This window comes from Ranitomeya variabilis, chromosome 2, assembly GCF_051348905.1.
Source record: "Ranitomeya variabilis isolate aRanVar5 chromosome 2, aRanVar5.hap1, whole genome shotgun sequence".
In the NCBI taxonomy this organism is placed as follows: domain Eukaryota; kingdom Metazoa; phylum Chordata; class Amphibia; order Anura; family Dendrobatidae; genus Ranitomeya; species Ranitomeya variabilis.
In genome coordinates this window covers 475,967,853-475,992,983 of record NC_135233.1, presented here as the reverse complement: position 1 = coordinate 475,992,983, position 25,131 = coordinate 475,967,853, and the positions used below count along the sequence as shown (strand labels likewise).

Sequence of the window (25,131 nt, the reverse complement as noted above, 5' to 3'; positions counted from 1 at the left end):
TCTCTACCCCTCTCACTCTTTCTCTCCCCCTCTTTCTCTCTCTCTCCCTCTCTCTCTCACTCTCTCCCTCTCTCTCTCACTCTCTCCCTCTCTCTCCCCCTCTCCCTCTCTCTCCCCTCTTTCTTTCTCTCTCTCTCTCCCCCGTCTTTCTCTCTCTCTCTCTCTCTCTCCCCCTCTTTCTCTCTCTCCCCCCTCTTTCTCTCTCCCCCTCTTTCTCTCTCCCCCCTCTTTCTCTCTCCCCCCTCTTTCTCTCTCCCCCCCCTCTCTCTCTCCCCCCCCTCTCTCTCTCCCCCCCCTCTCTCTCTCCCCCCCCCTCTCTCTCTCCCCCCTCTCTCTCTCTCCCCCTCTTTCTCTCTCCCCCCTTTCTCTCCCTCCCCCCTCTTTCTCCCTCCCCCCTCTTTCTCCCTCCCCCCTCTTTCTCCCTCCCCCTCTTTCTCTCTCTCCCCCTCTTTCTCTCTTTCTCTCTCTCCCCCTCTTTCTCTCTCTCTCTCTCTCCCCCTCTTTCTCTCTCTCTCTCTCCCCCTCTTTCTCTCTCTCCCCCTCTTTCTCTCTCTCCCCCTCTTTCTCGCTCTGTCCCCTCTTTCTGTCTCTCTCTCTCCCTTTCCCTCCTTTCTCTCTCTCCCTCACTCTCGCGCTCTCTCCCCCATTCTCTCCCTCCCTCTCCCTCCTTTTCTCTCCTCCTCTCTCTCCCTCTCTCTCTCCCTCACTCCCCCCTCTCTTTCTCTCCCTCCCTCACTCTCTCTCTTCCTCACTCTCGCTCTCTCTCTCCCTCACTCTCGCTCTCTCCGTCACATTTTACACTAAGTAGTTTCCATTTATTACATAAAGTTGTCTTCTTATTGTTCATTACTGTCCTATGGACTCGTAAAGCCTGACATCACAGCTTGCTTTTGTTCCTTCTTTTTATTTCCAGCAGGTGGCGCTCTTTTACTGTAATCTTAGTTATTCTGTGCAGGAGCCTATTGGATGATTAAACGCTATGAGCTGAGATCATCGCAAGTGACGTTTCCAGTGGATATGAACCGTCCTATATGTAGAGTCTGGTCGAGGGAATATCTGCAGGAAGTTTGTATATTCTCCTTGTGTTTGCACTGGTTTCTTCAGTCTTTGTACAGCGCTGCAGTATATTGTACCTATATAAATATACTGCTTTATCACTCAGAATACAAAATTACTAATAATAAGAGTAAGCGTTTTTAGCAAATATTATAGTCTTAAAAAAAGAAGGGAAGGACCCCCTAGAATGTGGATCTTATCGTCCGATTTCATTAATGTGGATTATAAGATTTTGACTAAAATTCTAGCTACCAGGTTAAATACGGTAATACTGGATATAATACACCCAGACCAGACGGGTTTTATGCCGGGTAAGAGTACTTCTATTAACATCAGGAGGGTTCAATCAATAGCTCAATATAGTACGTTGGTACCTGGGAATAAATGGGCCATGGCCTCACTGGACGCGGCTAAGGCATTTGATTCTCTTGAGTGGCCTTTCCTATCTGCATGTCTACAACGATATCGATTTGGTCCTAAATTCCAAAACTGGATTGCCGCATTATAACTGAAACCGAAAGCCCGGATAATTATTAACAACTCTATTTCTGAATCATTCTCCTTAAAAAGAGGGACCCGTCAGGGATGTCCTCTATCTCCGGCCTTGTTTGCCCTTGCGATAGAGGCACTAGCAATTCATGTGAGGTTCACGTCATCTATTAGGGGCATCACGATAGCAGATCGCACAGATACTATTGGTCTATATGCAGACGATATGGTGGTGTTTCTGGACGAGGTGGAGGAGACTCTACCACATGCGATTACCATTATAGAGAGATTTGGCAGACATTCGGGACTATATATTAACTGGGGTAAATCTGCCCTGATGCCTCTTTCCAGGCACACCTGGATGTGTTGTCCCCATTACCGGTTGTTTCTAGCTTTAAATATCTAGGAATAATTATATCAAAATACAGCAGACTTGATCTACAGTTTAATGTTCTCCCGTTATTAGATTTTGTTAAACATAAATTCGCTATATGGAGTAAACTGCCTTTATCTGTCTCAGGTCGCATAAACTTGATAAAAATGATACTTCTCCCGAAGCTTAACTACTCCCTCCAACATAGTGCAGTACCGGTTCCTAAAACCTTTTTTTCAAACTTAAATTCATTAGCTACGTCCTTTATCTGGGGGAAGGCTAGACCCAAACTTAAATTGTCTACTTTACACAGATCTAGGCAAATGGGAGGGGCGGAGTTGCCAGATTTTTTTTTATATTATTTAGCTGGACAGCTTAGAGCTCTGGGAAAATGGATGCCTGGGGGATGTTTGCCGAATTCGGAGAGCCATCTAGCCCACGCTGCCAAGATTGACTGCCCATTGGGTTTCTTGGAAATAAACAAACCTTCTGCTCCTAGACTATTACCATTACGTCGGCTAGCGAGGCTAATTTGGCGGCAGGTGAAAAAGGTAATTCACTTTGATGGTATTGTAGCCGAAATGCCCTTATGGGATAATGAATACTTCCCGAGATTATTGAATCACCCGTCTGCTCAATTCTGGATATCACACGGTGTTTCGTCGCTTAGTGATCTTTATGACCGGGGTACCCTGATGTCCTTTGAACAACTGCAACTTAGGTATGATATACCAAGGCCTCAATTCTTTCGCTATCTCCAACTTAGATCGGCGATTCAGTCGCATGTTCGTAGCGTGGAAGTGACGCAAGCAATATCTTCCTTCCCACTGATAGGGATCTTTAAGTCACAGGGGCCCCGTGGCCTCATCTCTGCATTATATACTTATATGTTATCCGTAGGTGCTGATGCTGCTTTGCTGCCAGTCAAGGAAAGGTGGAAGGTCCTGGTGCCTGATCTTCAGGGCGAGGACTGGGAAATGGTCCTTGAGTCCCCAACCAAGGTGTCCCCCTCAGCTATCAATAAAATGATACAGTTATATATATTACATCAATCATATTTAACCCCGCTACGACTATTTAAAATTGGGTGGTCCCGGTCTTCGGAATGTCTCAGATGTCATGTGGGGGAGGCAGATTTCATACACATGATATGGGAATGTCCAGTTATTCTTTCTTATTGGGAAGAGGTTACCTCGATGTTGACCTCCCTTGTACATATTCCCGTTCCCCTGACTCCATTAGTGTGTTTGTTCGGGGTATTGGAGGAGGAGATGTGGGACCACCATGTTCAAATTTTCTTAAGAGAGACACTTTTCCTGGCAAGAAAGTTAATCGCCTTGCGTTGGATGGGTACCACACATCCATCTCTTAGGGCCTGGATAGAGCAGGTAAATGTAGTTGTGCCGTACGAACGTACTTTATATCAGAATAGAGGCTGTTTGGAGAAATTTTATAAAATCTGGGATTTGTGGAACTCATCGTACCTCACCATGTCATCACCTGGTTGAGGGCCTAGATTCAATATAACAAAGTTTGAGAAACTATATTATTCACGTTGAGTTTTAACGCTATTCTGTTAATGTGGTGGAGAGGGTTTTGTTTTGGCAGTAAAATAGTTTTAGTTTTAGGATTTTTCAGTATATGAGACATACTATAATACCTTGAGTTTATATGATCCGATCGGTGTATTAAGATTTATGTCAATGAAACTATCATCAAAATGTAATCGCACTGACTTGGAAATTTGTGAACCGTGTATGTACACTTGATTTATGTGATTTAATAAACGAATTTAAAAAAAAGAGTAAGCGTTTTTAAATGAGGATTTAATACTTTTTTTACTGCAAGACTGAATATTCCTGTATACATTTGGTGCATAAATAGAAATTCCAAGACCCTGGTGCAAAAGTTTTATCAAAGGTCAAGTTTTTTTTATATTCGTAATGGTCAAAACCTGTGCTCCAGTCATAGATTGGTGGACAGCGCTGCTGGAGTCAACCACGTGAATGCATCAGGCCACGCTGAACCCGCTTTTCAAAAAGTTGTAAATTTGATAAAAGTTTCACACTATCATATCGGTCCCCATCGGGGCTCACAATCTAATTCCCTATCAGTATGTTTTTGGAGTGTGGGAGGAAACCGGAGAACCTGGAGGAAACCCACGCAAACACAGGGAGAACATACAAACTTCTTGCAGATGTTTGATACCAGGAGCCCAGATCTGCAAAGCTACAGTGCTAACCACTGAGCCACTGTGCTGACCATCATACAGTGCTAACCACTGAGCCACTGTGCTGACCATCATACAATGCTAGCCACTGAGCCACCACACTGACCATCATACAGTGCTAACCACTGAGCCACTGTGCTGACCATCATACAGTGCTAACCACTGAGCCACTGTGCCATTATAAAGTGGTAACCACTGAGCCACTTTGTTAACCACTGAGCCACCGTGCTAATCATGGTGAGACAGAGCAGCCTGTAATGTAATGAGGCAGGTTTTAGACTCCCTCAGGCATTCAGTACTCAGTAGAGCTAAAAAATGGTTCAAAGTAAAATGACAGTCAGCAAATATATAAGATTACAGATCATTATTCCTTTCTTCCCGCAGGCTCTGATGGGTCACCCAGCTCACCGTCCCCGGGATCAGAGAAAGATGGCACCAGGTACAGCTGGGATCCCTCGGCCTATGATGACGAATTACCTGTGAGGTGTCGTAACATCAGCGGCATCCTGTACAAGAACCGCTTAGGATCGGGTGCGTGGTGTTACAGGACTCTGGAGTTGAGTCCAGCTTTATTCTTATTTCTATAGTTGAATATTATAGGGTTAAGATGGTGGCGCTAAGGCTTGGTCCTGATGAGAGTTGTTGGCCAGCTGTGGGGGTCCTGACGGCGGCGTACCCCTGCTATATATGTGTGTGATCTGACAGGGGGCAGAGGTCGCTGTGTGAAGCACTCGGATGGCTGGTACACGCCGACTGAGTTTGAAGCCATTGCGGGCAGAGCGAGCAGCAAAGACTGGAAGAGAAGTATCCGCTACGCAGGAAGACCCCTGCAGTGCCTGATACAGGTAACACCCAAACCCTATCCGACATCGTGTTTAAAGGGGCTCACTTCTGCGGCAGATGACGTTACAACCCCATGTACCTGACGAGCCGCTCGCACACCTGGCAGGTATTGTGCATATGTCCTATTAATTAGCATAGGACATGAGCGCGGTCCCTGATGATCATACATAAGTCTTGGCAGGCATGTAAGATCGTAACGTCGCCAGCCTTTCCTCCCGGATGTGAGTGGCGCTGAAAAACGCCTTTAAAAGGGTTCGACCATAAATGCAAGTTATCACCTACAGTACTTAATGCAAACATGGGGCTGCGGAGCCCTTCTCATGGGACCAGTGGGGTCTCGGTAAGTTATCCATTATCCTGAGGCCGGTGATAATTAGTATTTATAGTACCGCACCTTAATTTCCTGTGAATCCCTGACGTCTGGTTCTTAAGAATGGGAGGAAGAGCAGCTCTGGAGCACAAGCATCTGCTCTCTAAAATTAAACTATTAGACAAAGTCAGGTGGAAACGTATGGACGCAGGGACGGTTTCATTGTTTGTCAGCAGTTGTGACCATTGTGGCGGGAAAACCATGTTAATAAGTTGTGGCGTGCTGATAGGATACGCTGTCACTTTACGATGAGTGGAGGGAAACCCACCGACCTTGACAATAAAGGGACCACAGCGCTGGTGTAAAGCTGCCCACCCTGCTTTGTTTTCCCTGCATAGCCGAACCCCGGCCCCCTGCAGTGAAGTGAAAACCTAAACTGCATTTGCACTGATACATCGTTCTTAAAAACGCTCGTTTCATGATTATTTTGACGTGTAAACAGGTTGACATCACCCAATGAATGAGCAAAATGCTCGGGTGAAATAATCTTCTGTGCAGCGCAAAATATCATGGTTTTCGGCAGCACATCATCCTGTTTAAACAGCACTCGTGCTGGCGAGTACAGTAGCAGCCTATGCACACTTAGTATTCGATTACAGATCTCTCCAAGGTCATGGTTCTCGGCAACTAGTTGTCCTGTGTAAACAGCGTCCGGGCTGACGAGAACAGTGGTAGCCTACACACACTTAGTATTCGAGTACAGATCTATTATAGATCTCTCCATGGCCATTGTTCTCAGCAGCACGTCGTTCTGTGTAAACAGCACTCGTGCACTTAGCATTCGATTACAGATCTCTCGGTGGTCATTGTTCCCGATGGTGCTTCGTTCTGTGTAAACAGCACTCACGCGGCCTTGAACAGTGGCAGCTTATGCACACTTAGCAATCAATTACAGATCCCCCCATGGTCATGGTTCTCGGCAGAACATCGTCCTGTGTAAACAGCACTCGTGTACTTAGCTTTCGATTACAGATCTCTCCGTGGTCATCGTTTGAACACAACATATATATGCTGCACATTCGGCCCCCGCATGGTTCGGCATTGTCTACGACTTTACAGGAAGGATTTTTCTTTTAGGGAGGGGATTTCCGACATGATGGCTGTAACTGAGGGCTCATCCTCTTGTATTTCCAGGATGGCCTGCTCACCCCTCACGCTGCGTCCTGTACCTGTGCTGCCTGCTGCGACGACCTCAGCCTGGTAAGGACGGGTCAGATTGTAACGTGACGGCAGGAGATCTTCTTTGCCTCTAAATGATATGAATATGTAATTATTGGGGTTTTCTATTCCTGGGAACTCACCTTTGTCCTCATTTCACATTCGGATTAGGCTCCATTTACCATTCCCCAAATGTACGGTCCTTCAATGAAGATGATGTCACTCATCCTGCTGCTGACGGCCACGTACAGATTTGTGGGCTCTCACAATGTGCTGGTGGGCATCATCATAGCTTTCCAAGCCTTCCTCATGCACAGAATAGCAGCAGTGAAGATACGGACTGCGAGTTCTGCTGGCAAAATGTTTGTTTCCCTGATGTCCGTGTGTCCATAAGGCCCTGTTCACACGTCAGTATGTTTCATCAGTGTTTATATGCCAAAACCCCAGGAGTGGAACCAACTATAATTGAAAGATTGACATCTGTTCTGTGTTTTGGAGACACTTGTGACGGATGAACTGCTGATCAAAAATACTGAAGTGTGACTAAAGCCTTATGGATAACCATTTTGGGCATTCCTCTTGAATTCAGCACTCTCCTCTTGTAAAGCGGTGACTTATTGCTGGGGTATGCAATCACTTTCTGTTCCCCAGGGGTCAACTCTGAGACTATTTATCAGTCCTGAGAATATAGCAATTGTTGGGCTAATCAGGGATGTGGTCCCTTCATAGTTTTTCCTGCTGCACAGGGGAACCGCCACACAGGTTCATCCAAGGGACAGCTGTGCAGGGAAAAATAAAAGAGATGGCTTCTCTGGACTAACGCAATGGCTTCTTCATTCTCAGGATTGATGGCGGTTCCCTCCCCAATCAGAAAGCGACGGAATATCTTTGTAATGCGCCATGACTTTATCAGGAGGAACGCCCCTTTAATTTCTACATGAAAACTTGTACTTTTGATTGTCCGAGGTGGAATAATCCAAGATCATCAGTGATATTTTCAGTGTGAAGTGCGTGAACTCTTCGGCGCTCTCGGGGGACAGCGTTTTGCTGATCTGTCAGGTTTTATCTCCGTGCCGGAGAGGTCCGTGGCACTTGGCTCCGTGCTTTTCCTTCACAAGCAATGTCAGTCTCCTCCAGCGCCAGATCTCGGAGGTGATAGAAGTATTGCTGATTCGGCCACCTCGTCTTGTCACCTCGTGCTCCAAATTAGGGGTGCAAGTCTGTGAAGAAGAGTCCTCATTCCAATGTCCTCTGGCATTTATAATCTTCTGTTTTTTTGAGCTGTCACCTGCATAAAATAATGGCAGAAATGGAGAGCTATCAGATGCTGACTCGTACGCCATTGTGGATGTTACTTCATTTATTTCATTCTCAGCTTTCCAGTATATCTCCCATTACCTATATTTTACACCTCTTGTTGTGATTTGTGGGGGTCCGAGAAGATGAAGGAGTACAAGCGCTGTTCTGAGCTTTATGCCCCTTTAGTATAAAAAGTCTTGTGCCCAGAAAAATGGCTGACACCTAAATGGGCATGGGTACTCCGAAAAGTATATGTAGCCCTGATGGCTGGACCATCACTGGTGACTGCAGGCCACCAACATGTTATCTTTCATCAGGTCTATGGAGGTGATGTGGATGAGATTTATTAAAGGGGTTTTTCACGTTTACGTGGTGTAAAAATACCAAAATTAGCATTGCTTACCCCTGTCGCACCAGTTCTGCCTCTCCACTGCTGTCCCAGCTCAACCACTGCTCATGACTGTCCCAGCCAATCGCCGGACTTAGCGATCATGCCCATGTAGACAAATGTTTGCATCCAGTGATTGGCTGCAGTGGTCACGAGCTGTACTCATTATGTCACACCTACTGCAATGTCTATCAGGACTGCGGGCAGCATCAGAGAGGCAGCGCTGGAATGGCAGGAGGGGAGAGTAAAGCTGATTTTGTCTTCTGGTGACATCATAGCTACAGCTCATGACTGCTGCATCGACCATGCCGATTTAGACAAGATCACAAGACTAGTGATTGACTGCAGCGGTCACTATCTGTGATTGCGATGTCACAGCCATTGCAGTTTAAATAAGGACTGCAGCAGAGAGACACAGCAGGGGCAGCAGGGGGAAAGTAAAGCTGATTTTGTTATTCTGGTGACATAACCGCTACTGCTCATGACTGCTGCAGCCAGTCACTGGAATTAGGGGCCTTGCCGTTCCAGATGAGAAATCTAGTCCACTGATTGGCTGGAAAAAAAAAAAGGACTTTGGGCAGCAACGGTGAGGTAGCAGGGGAAAGTAAAGCTGATTTTGTGTTATTTTTACACTCAGAATACCCATGCCATAAAAAATGTGGACCTTAAAAACCCCTTTGAGACCATAAAAAGCACAGAATTTTAGACCTGTTCTAAAAAAAAATAAAATGTTTCATTTAGCAAAAACATTACATATGTCATAAAGACTTTGGTCAGTGGACATCCGAGTGCGGAGAACCCAACTGATCACTCAAATGGAGGAGCAGCAGGACTTCCCTACTTATTGAAGAACTGGCTTAAGGCCAGAGTCACACTAGAGCCTAATATGGATGAGTGCTATGTGATAAAACATCGCATAGCACTCGGACCGGTATTCTTCTACGGGGCAGCTCTCATCACCGTTTTTTTCCTCGGCCGTTTTCAGTGTGCGAGTGAAATCGCAGCATACTGCAATTGTCACCGACACTCTGCCGAGTCTCTGCTCACTCGCACCCATATAAGCCTATGGGTGCAAGTGACAGCGCACAGCACTCAGATATCATCCGCTCTGTGCGAGGGCCTCAGAGCACAGACGCATGACACTCGGCTCCCGCTCGCAGCAGAGCAGGAGTCGGGGGTCATTAGCATATCGCATCCGATGCTCTCGCATCAGATGTTATACGCTAGTGTGACCCCGGCCTAATACAAAGTCCAGGAGCCCATCTTCAGCCATTGAGGAGAGAGGGATGTTGGCAGAGCTTTCCTTCCTCGCTCTTTTATCTATCGGTTTGGGTTGCTGTTCCCAGATACCCACTGATCACAATTTCAGATATGTCTCTATGACATGTTAACAATTTTGTGAAAGCTCGGTGAAAATTGGCCTACAGGAATTGGTCCATCAGCCAAGTAGTCAGTGACCACTGGATGGGAGCCCTGAAACCTGTCTGTAACCTCCATAGCTCTTATTTGGCTTAGTCATCCTGGCTTGTCATCACACATGTGACGTCGCCCCAGGCAAGAGGTGGTTGTCCGGGCTCCTGTCCAGTGGTCACAGATAACTAATAGTGATGAGCGCAAGTGCTCGTTACTCGAGTTTGCCCAGGGTGCCGGGGTATGCACCGAGTATCGCGGGTGCTCGAGTGACATGCTCCATTCCCCGCTGCCACATGTTACACGGCTATTACACAACCGCAAAACATGCAGAGATTGCCTGACAATCCCCGCATGTTTTGTGGATGTCTTTAAGCTGTGAAACATGTGCCCGCGGGGACTCGAACTTGTCACTCGAGCACCCGCGATACTCAGTGCATACCCCAGCACCCTGGGCAAACTGGAGTAACGAGCACTTGCGCTCACAACTAATTACTAATCCATTCAGATCAACTTTTCCAGAATTTGAAGACCATGAATCCGTCACCGGTTTGTTATAAAGTAACATCCACTGTGTCTCTTCCGCACTTACAGAGTGGCCCCGTCCGTCTGTTCATTCCTTACAAGCGCCGGAAAAAGGAAGGAGAGATGTCGGCTGGCTCAGTCAAGAAAGACCAAAGCAAAAACATCAGCCTTCTCCCAGGGACAGCAGAAACCACCTGTAAGGACCAAAGAAAACTCGGGTGGGGGAAAGCTCTTATCCTGGGGGGTATCAGAAGGGGAACGAAAATGTAGAGAATCCGTTCAGTGCTTTTTTGTAAAGCTGCAGCCTTTATTTCTATTCTCCTGGGATCGAATATATCATCACTCCCTTTAGTACAAGGCCCTACTACACGTCAGCCTCTGGTTTTACGGCTTTTCTGGAATTTGTAGTCCCACAATAACTTTAGACCCACAGGGTGCAGGGCATTGCTCTACAGAGACCTTTCCTGCACACTAATTCTAAGCTTTAAAAACTCTTTCTGTTGATTCCATGTGAATGTGGCATCTAAGAAAATGAACGTTACCAGACCCACTGCTCATGACTTACACTATATGGATGAAAGTATGTGTTGTGGAGAGGCCGGGCTCACAATCTCCATTCTAGTTTATTACAAAGTGTTCGCTGGTGTTGTGATCAGTCTTGTTCTTCACCCCCAAATTCCCAAATCCATGTATTGGACCTTTCTTTGTGCATTGGGAACAGTCATGGGGAACAGAAAAAAGGACCTTCCCCAAACTATTCTAACAAAGTTGGAAGCTGCAATTGTCCTGCACTGGACAAAAGAGGCTGAAGCCGACTCCTGTTAACAAGCCCATAGCATTATCCCTCCTCCACCAAACTGTACAATGCAGTCAGGTGGGTAACGTTCTCCTGACATTCACCAAACCCACACTCGTCCATAAGATGCCAGATAGAACAGTGTGATCCTTCACTGCACAGGACACGTATCCTCCAGCTTTGGCAGCTTTACACCACTTCATCTGTTGCATTGTTCTTGGTGATGTACGGCTGAATGCAGCTGCTTGGCTATGAAGTTCCCACAGGAGATAGAGTTTTGTACTGAAGTTATTACTTGAGGAAGTTAGGACTTTGCAGTTTTGAAGTCAGCACAGCAGTAGTGACTTTTCTGCCCTCTGCTCCTCAGCACTCGGCCCCCCCACTCTATGACATTATGGGGTCTCCACTTCATGGCCGAGTTACTGCGGTTCCTTCCACTTCTCAATAGTATCACTCACAAGTAATGGGGAAGATATAGAAGGGAACAAATGTCATGTATGGACTTGTTACCCCGGTGGCTCCTGTTACAGGACTGTGCTGGTATCGGTGATCTCTGCACCGCCGGCCAATCTGTCACATGTTATTAGAGGCAGACGGCATGGTGGGGGGCCGGAGGTTATACACTGGAGACATGAGGCCATATATTATACACTGGGGGTGAAGGGCCGGATATTATACACTGAGGGTGAGGAGCCAGATATTATACACTGGGGGTGAGGGGCCAGATCTTATAAACTGGGGAGTGAGGGGCCGTAGGTTATACATCGGGAATTGAGGGGTCTTATATTATACACTGGGGTTGTTAGGGGCCAGATGTTACACACCAGGGGAGCATGGTGCCGGAGGTTATACACCGAGGTCAATGGGGCTGTACAAAACACCTGAATACAGTGATTAAGACGTGTGTCCATTACTTTTATCCATATAGCGTATGCTTTAAGGCTCTATGCACACACATTCCGGCAGTTTGCTTTTTTTTGCCACAACGCTGAGAGAACTTAAACATTTTTGCCCCAATATTGTAAAATACGGCCAAAAAAATCCATAATTGAATGCAGCCTTAATCTACATACGCTTCCCTGACCGTCTATGTGTATGCATTCAGTTCCCTTATTCACTTACTTAACTGACTAATGACTATCTAAAGAAGAAAAAACAGAATATCAATTTAAAGAAATGGGAGTCTAGAGTATCAAAAAGAAAAAACCCTAAAAAAAAAATGATGCCCTGTTAGACACTGCCAGGTGGTCAGGATTCTGAGACAGTGAATGTTTTCATATATTTGGGAGAGTATGCTAAAAAACGATCCCTAGAAATTCCCTCAGTAATTTCTTACCTTCCCGTGGAGATCGGCATCTTAATAGGATGAATTAGCACCCCCGCTGAATGTCGTCTGGGCCTATATGTACCCTGTCACCAAGAAAGCACACACATTCAGTATTTGGTCAGTATTTTACCTCAGTGTAAAGGTACCTTCACACGAAGCGACGCTGCAGCGATAGCGACAACGATGTCGATCGCTGCAGCGTCGCTGTTTGGTCGCTGGAGAGCTGTCACACAGACCGCTCTCCAGCGATCAACTATGCCGAGGTCCCCGGGTAACCAGGGTAAACATCGGGTAACTAAGCGCAGGGCCGCGCTTAGTAACCCGATGTTTACCCTGGTTACCAGCGTAAAATCTAAAAAAAACAAACAGCACATACTTACATTCACGTCCCCCTGCGTCCACTTCCTGACTGACTGAGCGCCGTACAGTGAGAGCAGAGCGGTGACGTCACCGCTGTGCTGCTTTCACTTTCACTTTGCGGCGCTGAGTCAGAGGAGGAAGCAGACTGCAGGGGACGCAATGTGAGTATGTGCTGTTTGTTTTTTTTACATTTTACGCTAGTAACCAGGGTAAACATCGGGTAACTAAGCGCGGCCCTGCGCTTAGTAACCCGATGTTTACCCTGGTTACCAGTGTAAAATATCGCTGGTATCGTTGCTTTTGCTTTCAAACACAACGATACACAGCGATCGGACGACCAAATAAAGTTCTGGACTTTATTCAGCGACCAGCGACATCACAGCAGGATCCTGATCGCTGCTGCGTGTCAAACGAAACGATATCGCTAGCGAGGACGCTGCAACGTCACGGATTGCTAGCGATATCGTTATAATGTCGTTTCGTGTGAAGGTACCTTTAGCCAAAACCAGGAATAGAATAATCAGAGGAAAAATATAATAGAAACACGTCACCACTTCTGTGTTTATCACCCCCTCCTGATTTTGGCTTACAAATACTGAGGTAGAAAACTCACCAAATGCTTAATGTGTGCACTTTATTGGTGGTAGGGTGCATATAGGGCCATATTAGGGCCAGCCGACATTGAGTGGGGGAGCTAATTCATCCTTTTAGGGTGTCAACCTCCGTGGCAAGGTAAGGATAGTTTTTTAGCGTACTCTCCCAAAGATACGAAAACCTTCACTTTCTCAGAATCCTGACCACCTGGCAGTGTGTAACACGGCATCACTTTTTTTAGAATTTGGAGTGTTCAGACACAATATCATTGGTTTTAAATATAAATGATGAAGTATCTTTTTTATTTTTTTCATTTTGGTTTTAATTGACTATCTAGTCTGGGCTTGTACAACTATTCCTGTCACAATGCAGATCCTTTCTTTTTGCAGTTACCGTGTCCTCGTCCGGACAGATCACAGCCACAGAGTCACTGACGTTTGAGAGAGAGGTCACCGCTGAGGCGACTACTATACTGACAGATAGTCCCACACAAGGGGATGAATACACCGGAGCCGCAGGTGAGGGGCACCTTACTTCACACCTAGTCCTAAGAATGAGACATGTTATTTTTCAGGTTCGGCCATACACATGGGTTGTCAGTGTGAGAGTTCAGTAGTGCTCAAAATGCTCCTTTGTGAATACATGACAGAGAACTGTGTAATTATCACAGATCATCAATATTAGATTGGTGGGGGTCCGACACCCAGCACTCCCACCAGTCAGATGAAATTAGCTCCAGCAATGACTAAAAACGACTATTCAATGGAGCAGCACTGCACAGCTCAGTTTAAGATGTAGCAGCTGCTGCCGGGAAGAAAGGGAACTGATCTTCAGTACTTGGCAGTGGTGCTACACAGTGCACCTCCATTCAGTGAATCCATCCAGCCGCCCCTGGACCTAACAGCTGATCATTGGGGGTGCAAGGTGTCACTACTAGACATCCTCTTCTTAACTGCTATAGTGCCCCACATAAATTAAAAAAATAAATAAATCTGTTGATGTCTGAGAGATATATATATATACATACATCGCAAGAGCGGCATCGGCCGGCCCATATGTCATTATTATTTCATATGGGGCACTACAGCAGACGAAGGGGTTGTCCTGTAGTGTACAGTCCCTCCCATGCGGCTCATTGGTGAGCAGAAAAAGACATATTAATAGCCCTATAAAGTAATAAAGTGAACAAAAATGTGAATGAGCCCTAAGGGTTTGTGCAGAGCTTTTTTAATGAGTATTTTGGAGTAAATTATTTCCAACAAAAAAGCCAGAAAAATTGCTCAAAAAACCCTTGAAAGACTCCTTTTCATTTCTATTGTGAAGCCACTGTGCCGTTCATATGTTCAGTCTTTTAAGCTTTTTTTTAAATTTCCATTTTATGGTTTGCAAAATTCTGGGGGGGGAGAAATGAAAGTGAATGTCACTTCTTTGAACTGTCTCCTGGCCAATCGGAAGGCTGACAAATCACACTTTAGGTAAAAAAAAACTCTTCCAAAATTCTTCAAAAACGCTATAAAGCTACTTGAGGGAATAAAGGAGTTTCCAGAAGCAGTTTCCACTTGAAAATGTGTTGTTTTTGACTGTCTCAAAAAAAATTCCATGTGCATGTATCCTAAGGGTATGTTTAGACCGAATCTTTTTGCCGAGTTTTTGGAATGGAAACTGTTCAAAATTCCACTCAAAATGTTGGAGTTTCTACATCAAAAACTCAGCAAAAATACTCAGTGTAAACACACCCTATGTGCACACAATGTATTTTTTGTGCATATTTGCCCCGGTAAAAGCACCATAAATGCTTTGCAAAAAAATTAACATAATGCACAGTGATGACAAAACGACACTACCACGCATACGTTCAGTCAAATGTCACTTCTTTTAAACTCTTCACGTTTCAGAGACCTTGAAGAGGTTAATATACCGTATATACTCGAGTATAAGCCAAGATTTTCAGCCCAAAAAAATGGGCTGAAAGTCCCCCTCTCGGCTTATACTCGAGTCATACCCAGGGGTCGGCAGGGAAGGGGGAGCGGGGGCTGTCTAATTATTCTCACCTGCTCCTGGCGCAGTCCCTGCACGTCCCTGGCTTCCCCGGCGCCGGCAGCTTCCTGTAGTGAGCGGTCACATGGTACCGCTCATTACAGTAATGAATATGCGGCTCCACCTCCCATAGAGGTGGAGCCGCATATTCATTACTGTAATGAGCGGTAACAGTGACAGCTCACTACAGGAAGAAGCTGCGGGGAAGCAGGGACTTCACAGCGCCAGGAGCAGGTGAGTATAACGGGGAGGGGGAGCGCTGCGCGATATTCACCTGCTCCTCGTTCCGGCGCCGCTCCATCTTCAGCAGTGACGCTCAGGTCAGAGGGCGTGATGACGTGGTTAGTGCCACTCTGCTCTCTGACCTGAGCGTCACTGCTGAAGATGGAGCGGCAGCTGGAACGAGGAGCAGGTGAATATTGAAAGTGCCGGGGGCCTGAGCGACGGAGAGGTGAGTATGTGATTTTTAATTTTTTTATCGCCGCAACAGCAAATGGGGCAATTGTCTGTATGGAGCATCTATGGGGCCATAACGTTTGTGCAGCACTATATGGGGGCCATAACGTTTGTGCAGCACTATATGGGGGCCATAACGTTTGTGTAGCACTATATGGAGCCATAACGTTTGTGCGGCACTATATGGGACCATAACGTTTGTGCAGCACTATATGGAGCCATAACGTTTGTGCGGCACTATATGGGACCATAACGTTTGTGCAGCACTATATGGAGCCATAACGTTTGTGCAGCACTATATGGGGGCCATAACATTTGTGCAGCACTATATAGGGGCCATAACGTTTGTGCAGCACTATATGGGGGCCATAACGTTTGTGGAGCACTATATGGAGCCATAACATTTGTGGAGCACTATATGGGGCCATAATATTTGTGGAGCACTATATGGGGCCATAACGTTTGTGCAGCACTATATGGGGCCATAACGTTTGTGCAGCACTATATGGGGCCATAACGTTTGTGCAGCACTATATGGGGCCATAACATTTGTACAGCACTATTTGGGGCAAGTGTCTGTATGGGGCCATAATCAACGTTCGTGCAGCACTATATGGGGCAAATATCCTTATGGAGCATCTTATGGGGCCATAATCAACATTTGTGCAGCACTATATTGGGCAAATGTGTCTATGAAGCATCTTATGGGGCCATTATTAACCTTTATGCAGGATTATATGGGGCATACTTTAATATGGAGCATCTTATGGGGCCATCACGATCTGTATGGAGCATTACATGGGGCTCCTGATTCAATATGGATATTTAAAAACACTTAACCTACTGATGTCTCAATTAATTTTACTTTTATTGGTATCTATTTTTACTTTTGACATTTACCGGTAGCTGCTGCATTTTCCACCGTAGGCTTATACTCTAGTCATTAAGTTTTCCCAGTTTTTTGTGGCAAAATTAGGGGTCTCGGCTTATACTCGGGTCGGCTTATACTCGAGTATATACGGTAAGTAACATTTCTTTATCGCTTTATTGGGGGACACAGGACAACCATGGGTGTATGCTGCTGCTAGGAGGCTGACACTATGCAAAAAAGGAAAAAGGCGTAGCTCCTCCCCGGCAGTATACACCCACCGACAGGCACCAAGCACCTCAGTTTGTGCTTAGTCTCTGTAGGAGGCGGACCTGGATCTTCAGATCCGCTGCTAATCTTGATTCCTTTACAGGTTTTGTTGTTTTTATTAACATTTTGGTTTTTCTTTTTCAGATACAGCATTCAGGGATTCAGGGTGCAATCTTTCACCCTGCCTCCCCAGGAGGGCGGCTGAGCGAGCAGTGTGGTGTCGTCCGCATCGCAGCTCTCAGACCGCCGGCAGGACATTATCCCCTGTCACCCTCCCAGGTGCTCCAGGGTCTTTATGGTGGCGGTCCTTGCCAAACAGTCCCCCTCACCCCTCTCCTCGGAGAGGGCTGAGAGGAAGACGGTGGTCACCAGCGGTGACCCTCCCCCTTGTTTTGGGGTCGAGGCTGTCTTCTGGACGAAGGATTCTGTTTCCAGCGACCCCTCTCTCATCGGGCCCCTGGTCGATCCTCTCTCCCTCTACCTGTGGAACCGGAACATGCAGGTACCAGCGCTTCAGCAGCCGCTCCACCGCAGCAGTATTTCCCTGTCTAAATGTACAGTGCTTTCACACAGAGTCACGGCCGGTTTTAACTTTCACTTTCACCGCTGCGGCCGGCCACGCCCCCTCCAATAGGCCACGACCCCTCCTTTTTCGGCGCTCTTTTCCTCCTCCACTCAGAGGGGTTTTTACATCCCGGGCACACCCTTCCCTTCCTTTTTTTGGGAAAGATGGTGACCTCCATGGAGGCTGTTCCTTTCGCCCAGTTCCACACCCGCCCCCTCCAACTACTCCTCCTATCCACCTGGAACAGGTCCTTGGACTCCCTGGACCGTCCCGTCCACCTTCCTCTCCAGGTCCGTCAGTCCCTAACCTGGTGGACGCTGTCCTCCTCTCTCCTGAGAGGAAGATCATTTCTTCCCCTTCAGTGGCAGGTCATCACCACCGATGCCAGCCTTCTCGGGTGGGGAGCAGTCTTCCGACAACACACGGCTCAAGGCCGTTGGACCACCCAGGAAGCTCTCCTTCCCATCAACCTTCTGGAGATCAGGGCAATCTTCCTTGCGTTAATCCGCTGGCAGTGTCTTCTGTCGAATCTTCCCGTCCGCATCCAGTCGGACAACGCCACGGCCGTGGCGTACTTAAACCACCAGGGCGGGACTCGCAGCGGCCAAGTAATGGCAGAAGTGGCAAAGATTCTTCGGTGGGCGGAACGCCACGTTCTGGCCATATCAGCCGTTCATATCCCCGGGGTCGAAAACTGGGCAGCCGACTTTCTCAGTCGCCAGGGCCTAGCAGTGGGCGAGTGGTCTCTCTACCCCCCGCAGTCTTCAATCAAATTTTCCTCCTCTGGGGTACGCCAGACGTCGATCTTATGGCGTCCCGGATGAACCACAAGGTCCCTCAGTTTGTCGCAAGGTCCCGGGATCCTCTTGACGTCGGCCACGACGCCCTGGTAATTCCATGGTCCCAGTTTCAGTTTCCCTACCTGTTCCCACCCCTCCCCTTGATTCCAAGGGTGGTACAGAAGATCAAGTTGGAAAGGATTTCAGTCATACTGATAGCGCCGGACTGGTCAAGGCGGCCGTGGTACGCCGAGCTCGTAAACATGCTCGTGGACACTCCTTGGAGACTCCCGGATCGGCCAGATCTCCTCTCGCATGGACCTCTCTACCACCAGAGTTCTCAGTCGCTGAGTTTAATGGCATAGCCGTTGAGGCCGCAGTCTTGAAAAACTCTGGTCTCTCTTCCCAGGTCATACAGACCATGATCAGAGCCAGAAAACCGGCTTCTTCCCGTATCTACCATAGGTACTGGAAAGCGTTCTTTCGCTGGTGCGAAACCAATGAAGTTTTTCCAATGTCCTTTTCTCTTCCGGATCTTCTCGGTTTCCTCCAGTCTGGTCTCGATTCGGGCTTATCCCTCAGCACACTCAAGGGACAAGTGTCCGCTCTGTCGATTCTCTTCCAGAGTGACCTTTCCTCCATTCACCAGGTTCGGACTTTTCTACAGGGAGTTGCGCATATCGCCCCTCCTTTCCGTCCTCCCTTGAAACCTTGGGACCTTAACCTGGTCCTTGGCGCTCTTCAGGCTGCTCCCTTTGAGCCTCTTCATGACGTGCCCTTTTCCCTTCTCTCTTGGAAGGTCGCCTTCCTCATTGCCATTACATCCATCAGGAGGGTCTCCGAGTTGGAAGCCCTGTCATGTCGTTCCCCTTTCCTGATTCTTCATCAGGATAAGGTCGTTCTTCGACCGGTTCCTGAATTCCTTCCCAAGGTGGTCTCGGCTTTCCACATCAACGAAAACATTGTCCTTCCATCATTTTGCCCTTCTCCGGCTCATCCTTTGGAGAAGTCTCTTCACAAGCTTGACGTGGTCAGGGCCATTCGGGACTATCTTTCTAGAACTGCTCCCTTCCGTCAATCCAATTCTCTCCTTGTCATTTCTGAAGGTCGTCAGAAGGGCTTTCAAGCGTCTAAATCCCCCATTTCCCACTGGATTCGCTCGGCAATTTCAGATTCGTACCGTGTTCATGAGGCACGTCCTCCCCCGGGGGTGCGAGCTCACTCCACCAGAGCTGTCGGAGCTTCTTGGGCTGTTCACCACCAGGCCTCCGCCTTACAAGTTTGCAAGGCCGCAACCTGGTCGTCTTTGCACGCGTTTACGAGGTTCTATCGGGTTCATACCCAAGCCTCGTCCGATGCAGGTCTTGGTAGGAAGGTACTGCAGGCGGCGGTCGCACACCGGCCGACCTGAGACCTTTTCTCTTTTCCTGTCTACCCACCCTTTTCCGGGACTGCTTTTGGACGTCCCATGGTTGTCCTGTGTCCCCCAATGAAGCGATAAAGAAAGAGGGATTTTTGGTACTTACCGTAAAATCTCTTTCTTGGAGCCTTCATTGGGGGACACAGCACCCTCCCTACTGGTTTGTTCTGGTACCGTGTTTGGGGCCCGGAGACCCTAGTTGAGTTGGTACTTTTACTGTTATGAGTTCTGTCGCTTCTCCTACTGCTTTTTGCACTAACTCAGGTGCTTGGTGCCTGTCGGTGGGTGTATACTGCCGGGGAGGAGCTACGCCTTTTTCCTTTTTTGCATAGTGTCAGCCTCCTAGCAGCAGCATCATACACCCATGGTTGTCCTGTGTCCCCCAATGAAGGCTCCAAGAAAGAGATTTTACGGTAAGTACCAAAAATCCCTCTTTTTCGGTCAGTTTCATTAGGAAGCCCACCTCTTTATATACATGAAAGTGTAGAGCACAGATGCCACTGTCTGTTGCAGGAATGATGGCAAAACTGCCAGCAAGGAAAAAGACCGCCGTCCTTTTCCTGAAGCTGCTTTGCCTTTGAAAACTTATGTTCACATTGAATTTTTGTGTTCAAAAACTCTTGAGTTTTTCAGGCAGAAACTGCATTAGGAAATGCTGTTGTTTTGGGGAGTTTTTTAGAAGAGTTTTTTTTTTTTATTTCTGAGGCTATGTGGACACATAGTTTTTAGATGAGTTTTTGGAGCAGAAATTGAACAGAAACTGGCAATATGCACCCAGAGACTTTTTGCTGAGTTTTTTTGCTGAACTCTTCAAATCTCAAGACTTCTGAAAAACTTTCAGTTTCTGTTTCTAAAGTTCAGCAAAAGGACTCCATGTGCACATACTGTACCCCAATGTGGTTTTAGTTACTGAGATTTTGGAAGTTTTTTTTTTTTACCTGAAGTGTTCTTTGCAGCCTTTTAATCAGGCAGAACAATAAAGTGGATTCCCCATATAATTGAATTGGAAGATTTTTCCAAAAGTTTTTGAGGAGGATTTTAGTGAGGATCCAACCACAAAAAAAACTCTTTAGAAAACCTAAGTGTGAACATAACCTTAAACTTAATTATTGCACACTGCTCAATGTTGATGCCAATATGGCATTGTGGCTAGAATCATTGATTCAATAAATTTACATTTCTTATGATCTTCTGACACAGGGTGAATGGGAGAATCAGGCAGGGAAATGTCAAGGTCATTTGTTATAAAGTAGGACGCGGCCTCTGTGGTATTAATCTGCAGCACAGAACTTAACCCAAAAGCGGTTAATACAAAGATTTGGGGACAGCGCTTATGGAGGGTTGATTCACAGCACAAGTCGTATTTAATACAGAAGATAAGCAGGGTTGATACAGGCAATTTGTGCACTGGCTGAATGCCCGACATGGGCTCACCGGCCTGGGTTCAGCCACAACCCCAGGCCGGTTCACGCCACCAGGCAAAATTATTAGCGGTTTTCTTTATGTCTCTGCTGTTTTTGTGGGTGATCGGTAAGGCTCAGCATCCTCCAGGCATTTAAGCCTCCATGTGGCTTGTCGTAAAGTGGTAAAATGCGGAGATTATTGTGCCCTCATTCAATGCCACCTTGGAATCGGAGATGTTACAGTAAGGTCTCAACTAGAGAGGAGCAGATCGATTAGCGGGACTCCGGTCCAGGTCAGTGGTACCTGGCGGCTAGAAGGGAGGCTCTCGAATCTTTTACCTTTTAGTGTCCCTGATACGGCTTTTGATTAGCCAGGGCTGATGCGATGTCACGTCGCACAGATGGCGTTGCACCAGCCCTGACATTCAAATGTTGCGCTGGGGACGCCGGAAGGTAAGAGACACGCGAGCCTCCCTTCTAGCCGCCAGGTACCGCTGACCTGGACTGGAGTCCCGCAAATTGATCCGCTTATGTCTGATCTCAACTCGGTATTGGAAGGGAAAGTCGGCAGCCATGTGATTATTCTGTCTTGAGTTTTTCTTGTATATTGTCTCCATTCTCTTCTATTTCCATTAACTGAAAAGCCGGTGGCAGCACATAACCTTGGATGTGAGACTTCACAGTGCTATAAATACTCCGCAGCGCTCGGAGCTGTACAATCCAGAGGTGCAAATTGGCATCAAACATATCGGAGAAACACAACTGGAAAAAAGTTTTCCTCTCCGTCACCTCGGCTGATCTTGCTTTTTCTTCAACGACTTTTTCTTCCCTTAAGTCTATAAAAAGTATCGGTGACGGAGAATACTTGTTTCCTAACCTCTCAGACTGGTTACATGTTTTAATTTTGTAGATCAAACGCTGTTTACGCTTCGGGAATGCAAAAAAGTAAAATCAAGATCGTGTATATATAAAGTTGCTTATTTATGCAGTGTTGTGAGCGTATGCTGCTAACGAACACGATGCAATGCCAGCATGTTAGCAATATAACTTGGGCGTGAAGAAAACAATCACCTAAGCGACACAGGAGATTTTTGGTTTGTACAAGTCCTCAATATCTGTCGTTTTTCCCAGCTAATTGGATAGCAGCATCTGTGTTACTCAAAATATAATCAGTGCCATTGTAACATATAAAGCAGTGATGGAAATTCAAGGTTCTAATCTAGAATTCCATAAAAGTGCTCTACGTGATTATTGCCTTCACTCCATTCATATTAATATATGGCAAAGTCAGTCCTTTACTTCCTCCCTGCCAGTGCTCACTACAGACAGAGATAGCAAAAATACTATTGGACGGGTTGTCCACAGGAGCAGACAAGAACTACCAGTACTCACCGCTTGTTGGATTCAGATCAGCACCCCCATTAATTGTTTATCCGCAGCCAACGATGGTGACGCCAGAAGTATGGGATTTAACTGCTGAGATCTCTGATTGCCTGATGTGTTCCTGAGCTGGCATGGCACATCATCGTTGGCATCCTGTTTTGATTCAGAGGATCTTCTAAACCCTTTGTCCAGAAGAGCAGTTTTAACGCAGCATGGACTGATGACGTGGGCACGTCAGGGTGGTCGAGCTGGAACTATGGAGACTAGAGGCTGGATGGCAAGTGGACAGGTAGAGCAGTAGCAGAGCCGAGTAGAGCAAGAGGGTCGGAGAAGTCCTAGGTATCTAAATTGAGTATGTCAGCAGGTACACTGGGGCTATGTAGCAGAGCACAACGATGTAGCAGAGTTGGGTATGTCAGGAGTCACACTGTACAAATGTAGTAGAGCCCAGCGATGTAGCAGAGTTGTGTATGTCAGGAGGCGCATTGATGAAATGTAGTAGAGCCCAGCGATGTAGCAGAGTTGGGTATGTCAGGAGGCACATTGTAGAAATGTAGCAGAGCCCATCGATGTAGCAGAGTTTGGTATGTCAGGAGACGCATTGTAGAAATGTAGCAGAGTTGGGTACGTCAGGAGGCACACTGTAAAAATGTAGCAGAGCCCAGCGATGTAGCAGAGTTGGGTATATCAGAAGGCACCTTGCAGCAATGTAGCTAAGCTAGCAATGTAGCAGAGCTGGGTATATCAAGAAGCACACAGTAGCAATGTAGCAGAGTCAAATGAAGTAGCAGAGTTGGGTATGTCAGGAGACACACTGACTATGAAGAACGGTCCAGCAGTGTAGCAGAGCTGGGTATGTCAGAAGGCACTTTATGGCAGTATTGCAGATCTGAGTGTGCCAGGAGACACAATATAAGCAAAGTGGAGCGGTGATTAACTGGAATAGTGGCGGACGCCAACTACCTTAAAGGGGTCTCCCACTACTTTACAAGTCCCTTTCATGCGAACTAATGCTTTTTAAATCCTTCTGTAACCGGAGCTGCTCCTCTGGTCACATCCTCTCTGGCTGGTGGGATAACAAAAACAAAAAGTGCTTTTTTTGGAGGATTTTTTTTGCACATTTTTCCATTCAATCATTTGTTTATAATTTAAATGAATTGTTAAAGGGAACCTGTCACCACGTTTTTGGAAGATGGGATAAAAATAGCGTTAAATAGGGGCAGAGGTGGGCGTTACATTAGTGTGTGTGTTATGCGTTTATTACCCACCTAAGTTGCCGAAATAACTTTGCAAAGTCTCCGTTTTCGCTTGTCAATCAGGCTGGTCAGGTCGCATGGGCGTTGTCTTCCCCCAGATTTGGCGTAGTTTTCCGTTGGTGGCGTAGTGGTGTGCGCATGCCCAAAGTCCGGAATCCTCTTCCAGGGGATTTAAAATAGCGCGGTGTTCGTTATTGCATTGGTGATCGGTGGGCGCGGCCATCTTCCTTTGGCCGCGCGTGCGCAGAAGCGGCGCTCTGCTGGCCGCGGCTTCAGGAAAATGGCCGCCGCGATATCCATCTGCGCACGCGCGGCATCCCGCGGCCATTTTCCTGAAGCCGCGGCCAGCAGAGCGCCGCTTCTGCGCACGCGCGGCCAAAGGAAGATGGCCGCGCCCACCGATCACCAATGCAATAACGAACACCGCGCTATTTTAAATCCCCTGGAAGAGGATTCCGGACTTTGGGCATGCGCACACCACTACGCCACCAACGGAAAACTACGCCAAATCTGGGTGAAGACACCACGCCCATGTGACCTGACCAGCCTGATTGACAGGCGAAAACGGAGACTTTGCAAAGTTATTTCGGCAACTTAGGTGGGTAATAAACGCATAACACACACACTAATGTAACGCCCACCTCTGCCCCTATTTAACGCTATTTTTATCCCATCTTCCAAAAACGTGGTGACAGGTTCCCTTTAAGTGATAACGTGTTTTAAGGGGGTTGTCTGGTCCAAATCGATAAGCCCACAATCACTCTGTGTGACGGCAGACTTATGAATTCCCCCAGTGCAGGCACTGAGTGCTGCGAGGATTCACTGGATTCTGAGCTGGTATGCATGTGTTATACAGACCCCCGGCCAGTGGGTGCAGTCTCGCTCTCTGTGTGGAGCAAGGCCACACCCTCTATTCAGCCACGCCCACTGGACTGCTGCTTGCCATGTGGGTGGGCAGGGCTCCACTCAGCAGAGCTCCCTGCTCCTGTGCATGCCTCTCCTGCAAACACAGCTCTCCTTTATATCTCACTGTATACAGGAGCATAACTACAATGGGTGCATCACACCTCGGCCCTGGAACCTAAGGGGCCCAAAAAGTTAATTTGGCCTATGTGAAAAGCTCAATTATTATTAAAAACTTGCTATTATTGTGGGCCCCATTGGAGCTTTTGCATTGGGGCTCATGAGCTTCAAATTTTGCCACTTGAAGCTCATGGGGCCCCCAATTCAAGAACATTTTTTCAGCTTTTTTCAAATACTCAGAAAACTCCTTTAACATTTTAACCTAACAGGGAACGTCAAGTGTCTGCACAGGAAATTTGCTTATACAGTCCTGTGATCACAGCAGCATTGGCACTGATGTAAATAGGTGACTTCTGTGATAGCAATGTGACCACAGGTGAACATGAAAGAGGAGAGAAAAGAGGAATGGCGGGAGCAATATGAGCTAGAAAGTTTGTAGAAACAAAGGCAGTA

At 47.0% G+C, this 25,131-nt stretch overlaps 1 protein-coding gene and 1 long non-coding RNA gene across 3 annotated transcripts in view; one reads left to right on the top strand and one right to left on the bottom strand.

The window, feature by feature from the left end:
• Window positions 1-25,131, top strand: part of DEAF1 (DEAF1 transcription factor) — a 45,737-nt gene that overhangs the window by 4,151 nt on the left and 16,455 nt on the right. For both annotated transcript variants that reach the window (XM_077287804.1, XM_077287803.1), the window contains exons 4-8: window positions 4,533-4,679; window positions 4,854-4,993; window positions 6,496-6,561; window positions 10,211-10,337; window positions 13,608-13,736. In XM_077287804.1, the coding sequence (XP_077143919.1) occupies window positions 4,533-4,679; window positions 4,854-4,993; window positions 6,496-6,561; window positions 10,211-10,337; window positions 13,608-13,736 (609 nt within the window). The remainder of the gene's footprint in view (window positions 1-4,532; window positions 4,680-4,853; window positions 4,994-6,495; window positions 6,562-10,210; window positions 10,338-13,607; window positions 13,737-25,131) is intronic.
• LOC143806844 (uncharacterized) lies at window positions 10,220-12,663 on the bottom strand. Its single transcript, XR_013221572.1, has 3 exons — window positions 12,645-12,663; window positions 12,274-12,347; window positions 10,220-10,335 (listed from the first exon to the last, which is right to left on the bottom strand). It is a non-coding gene; the product is annotated as an uncharacterized LOC143806844 (long non-coding RNA).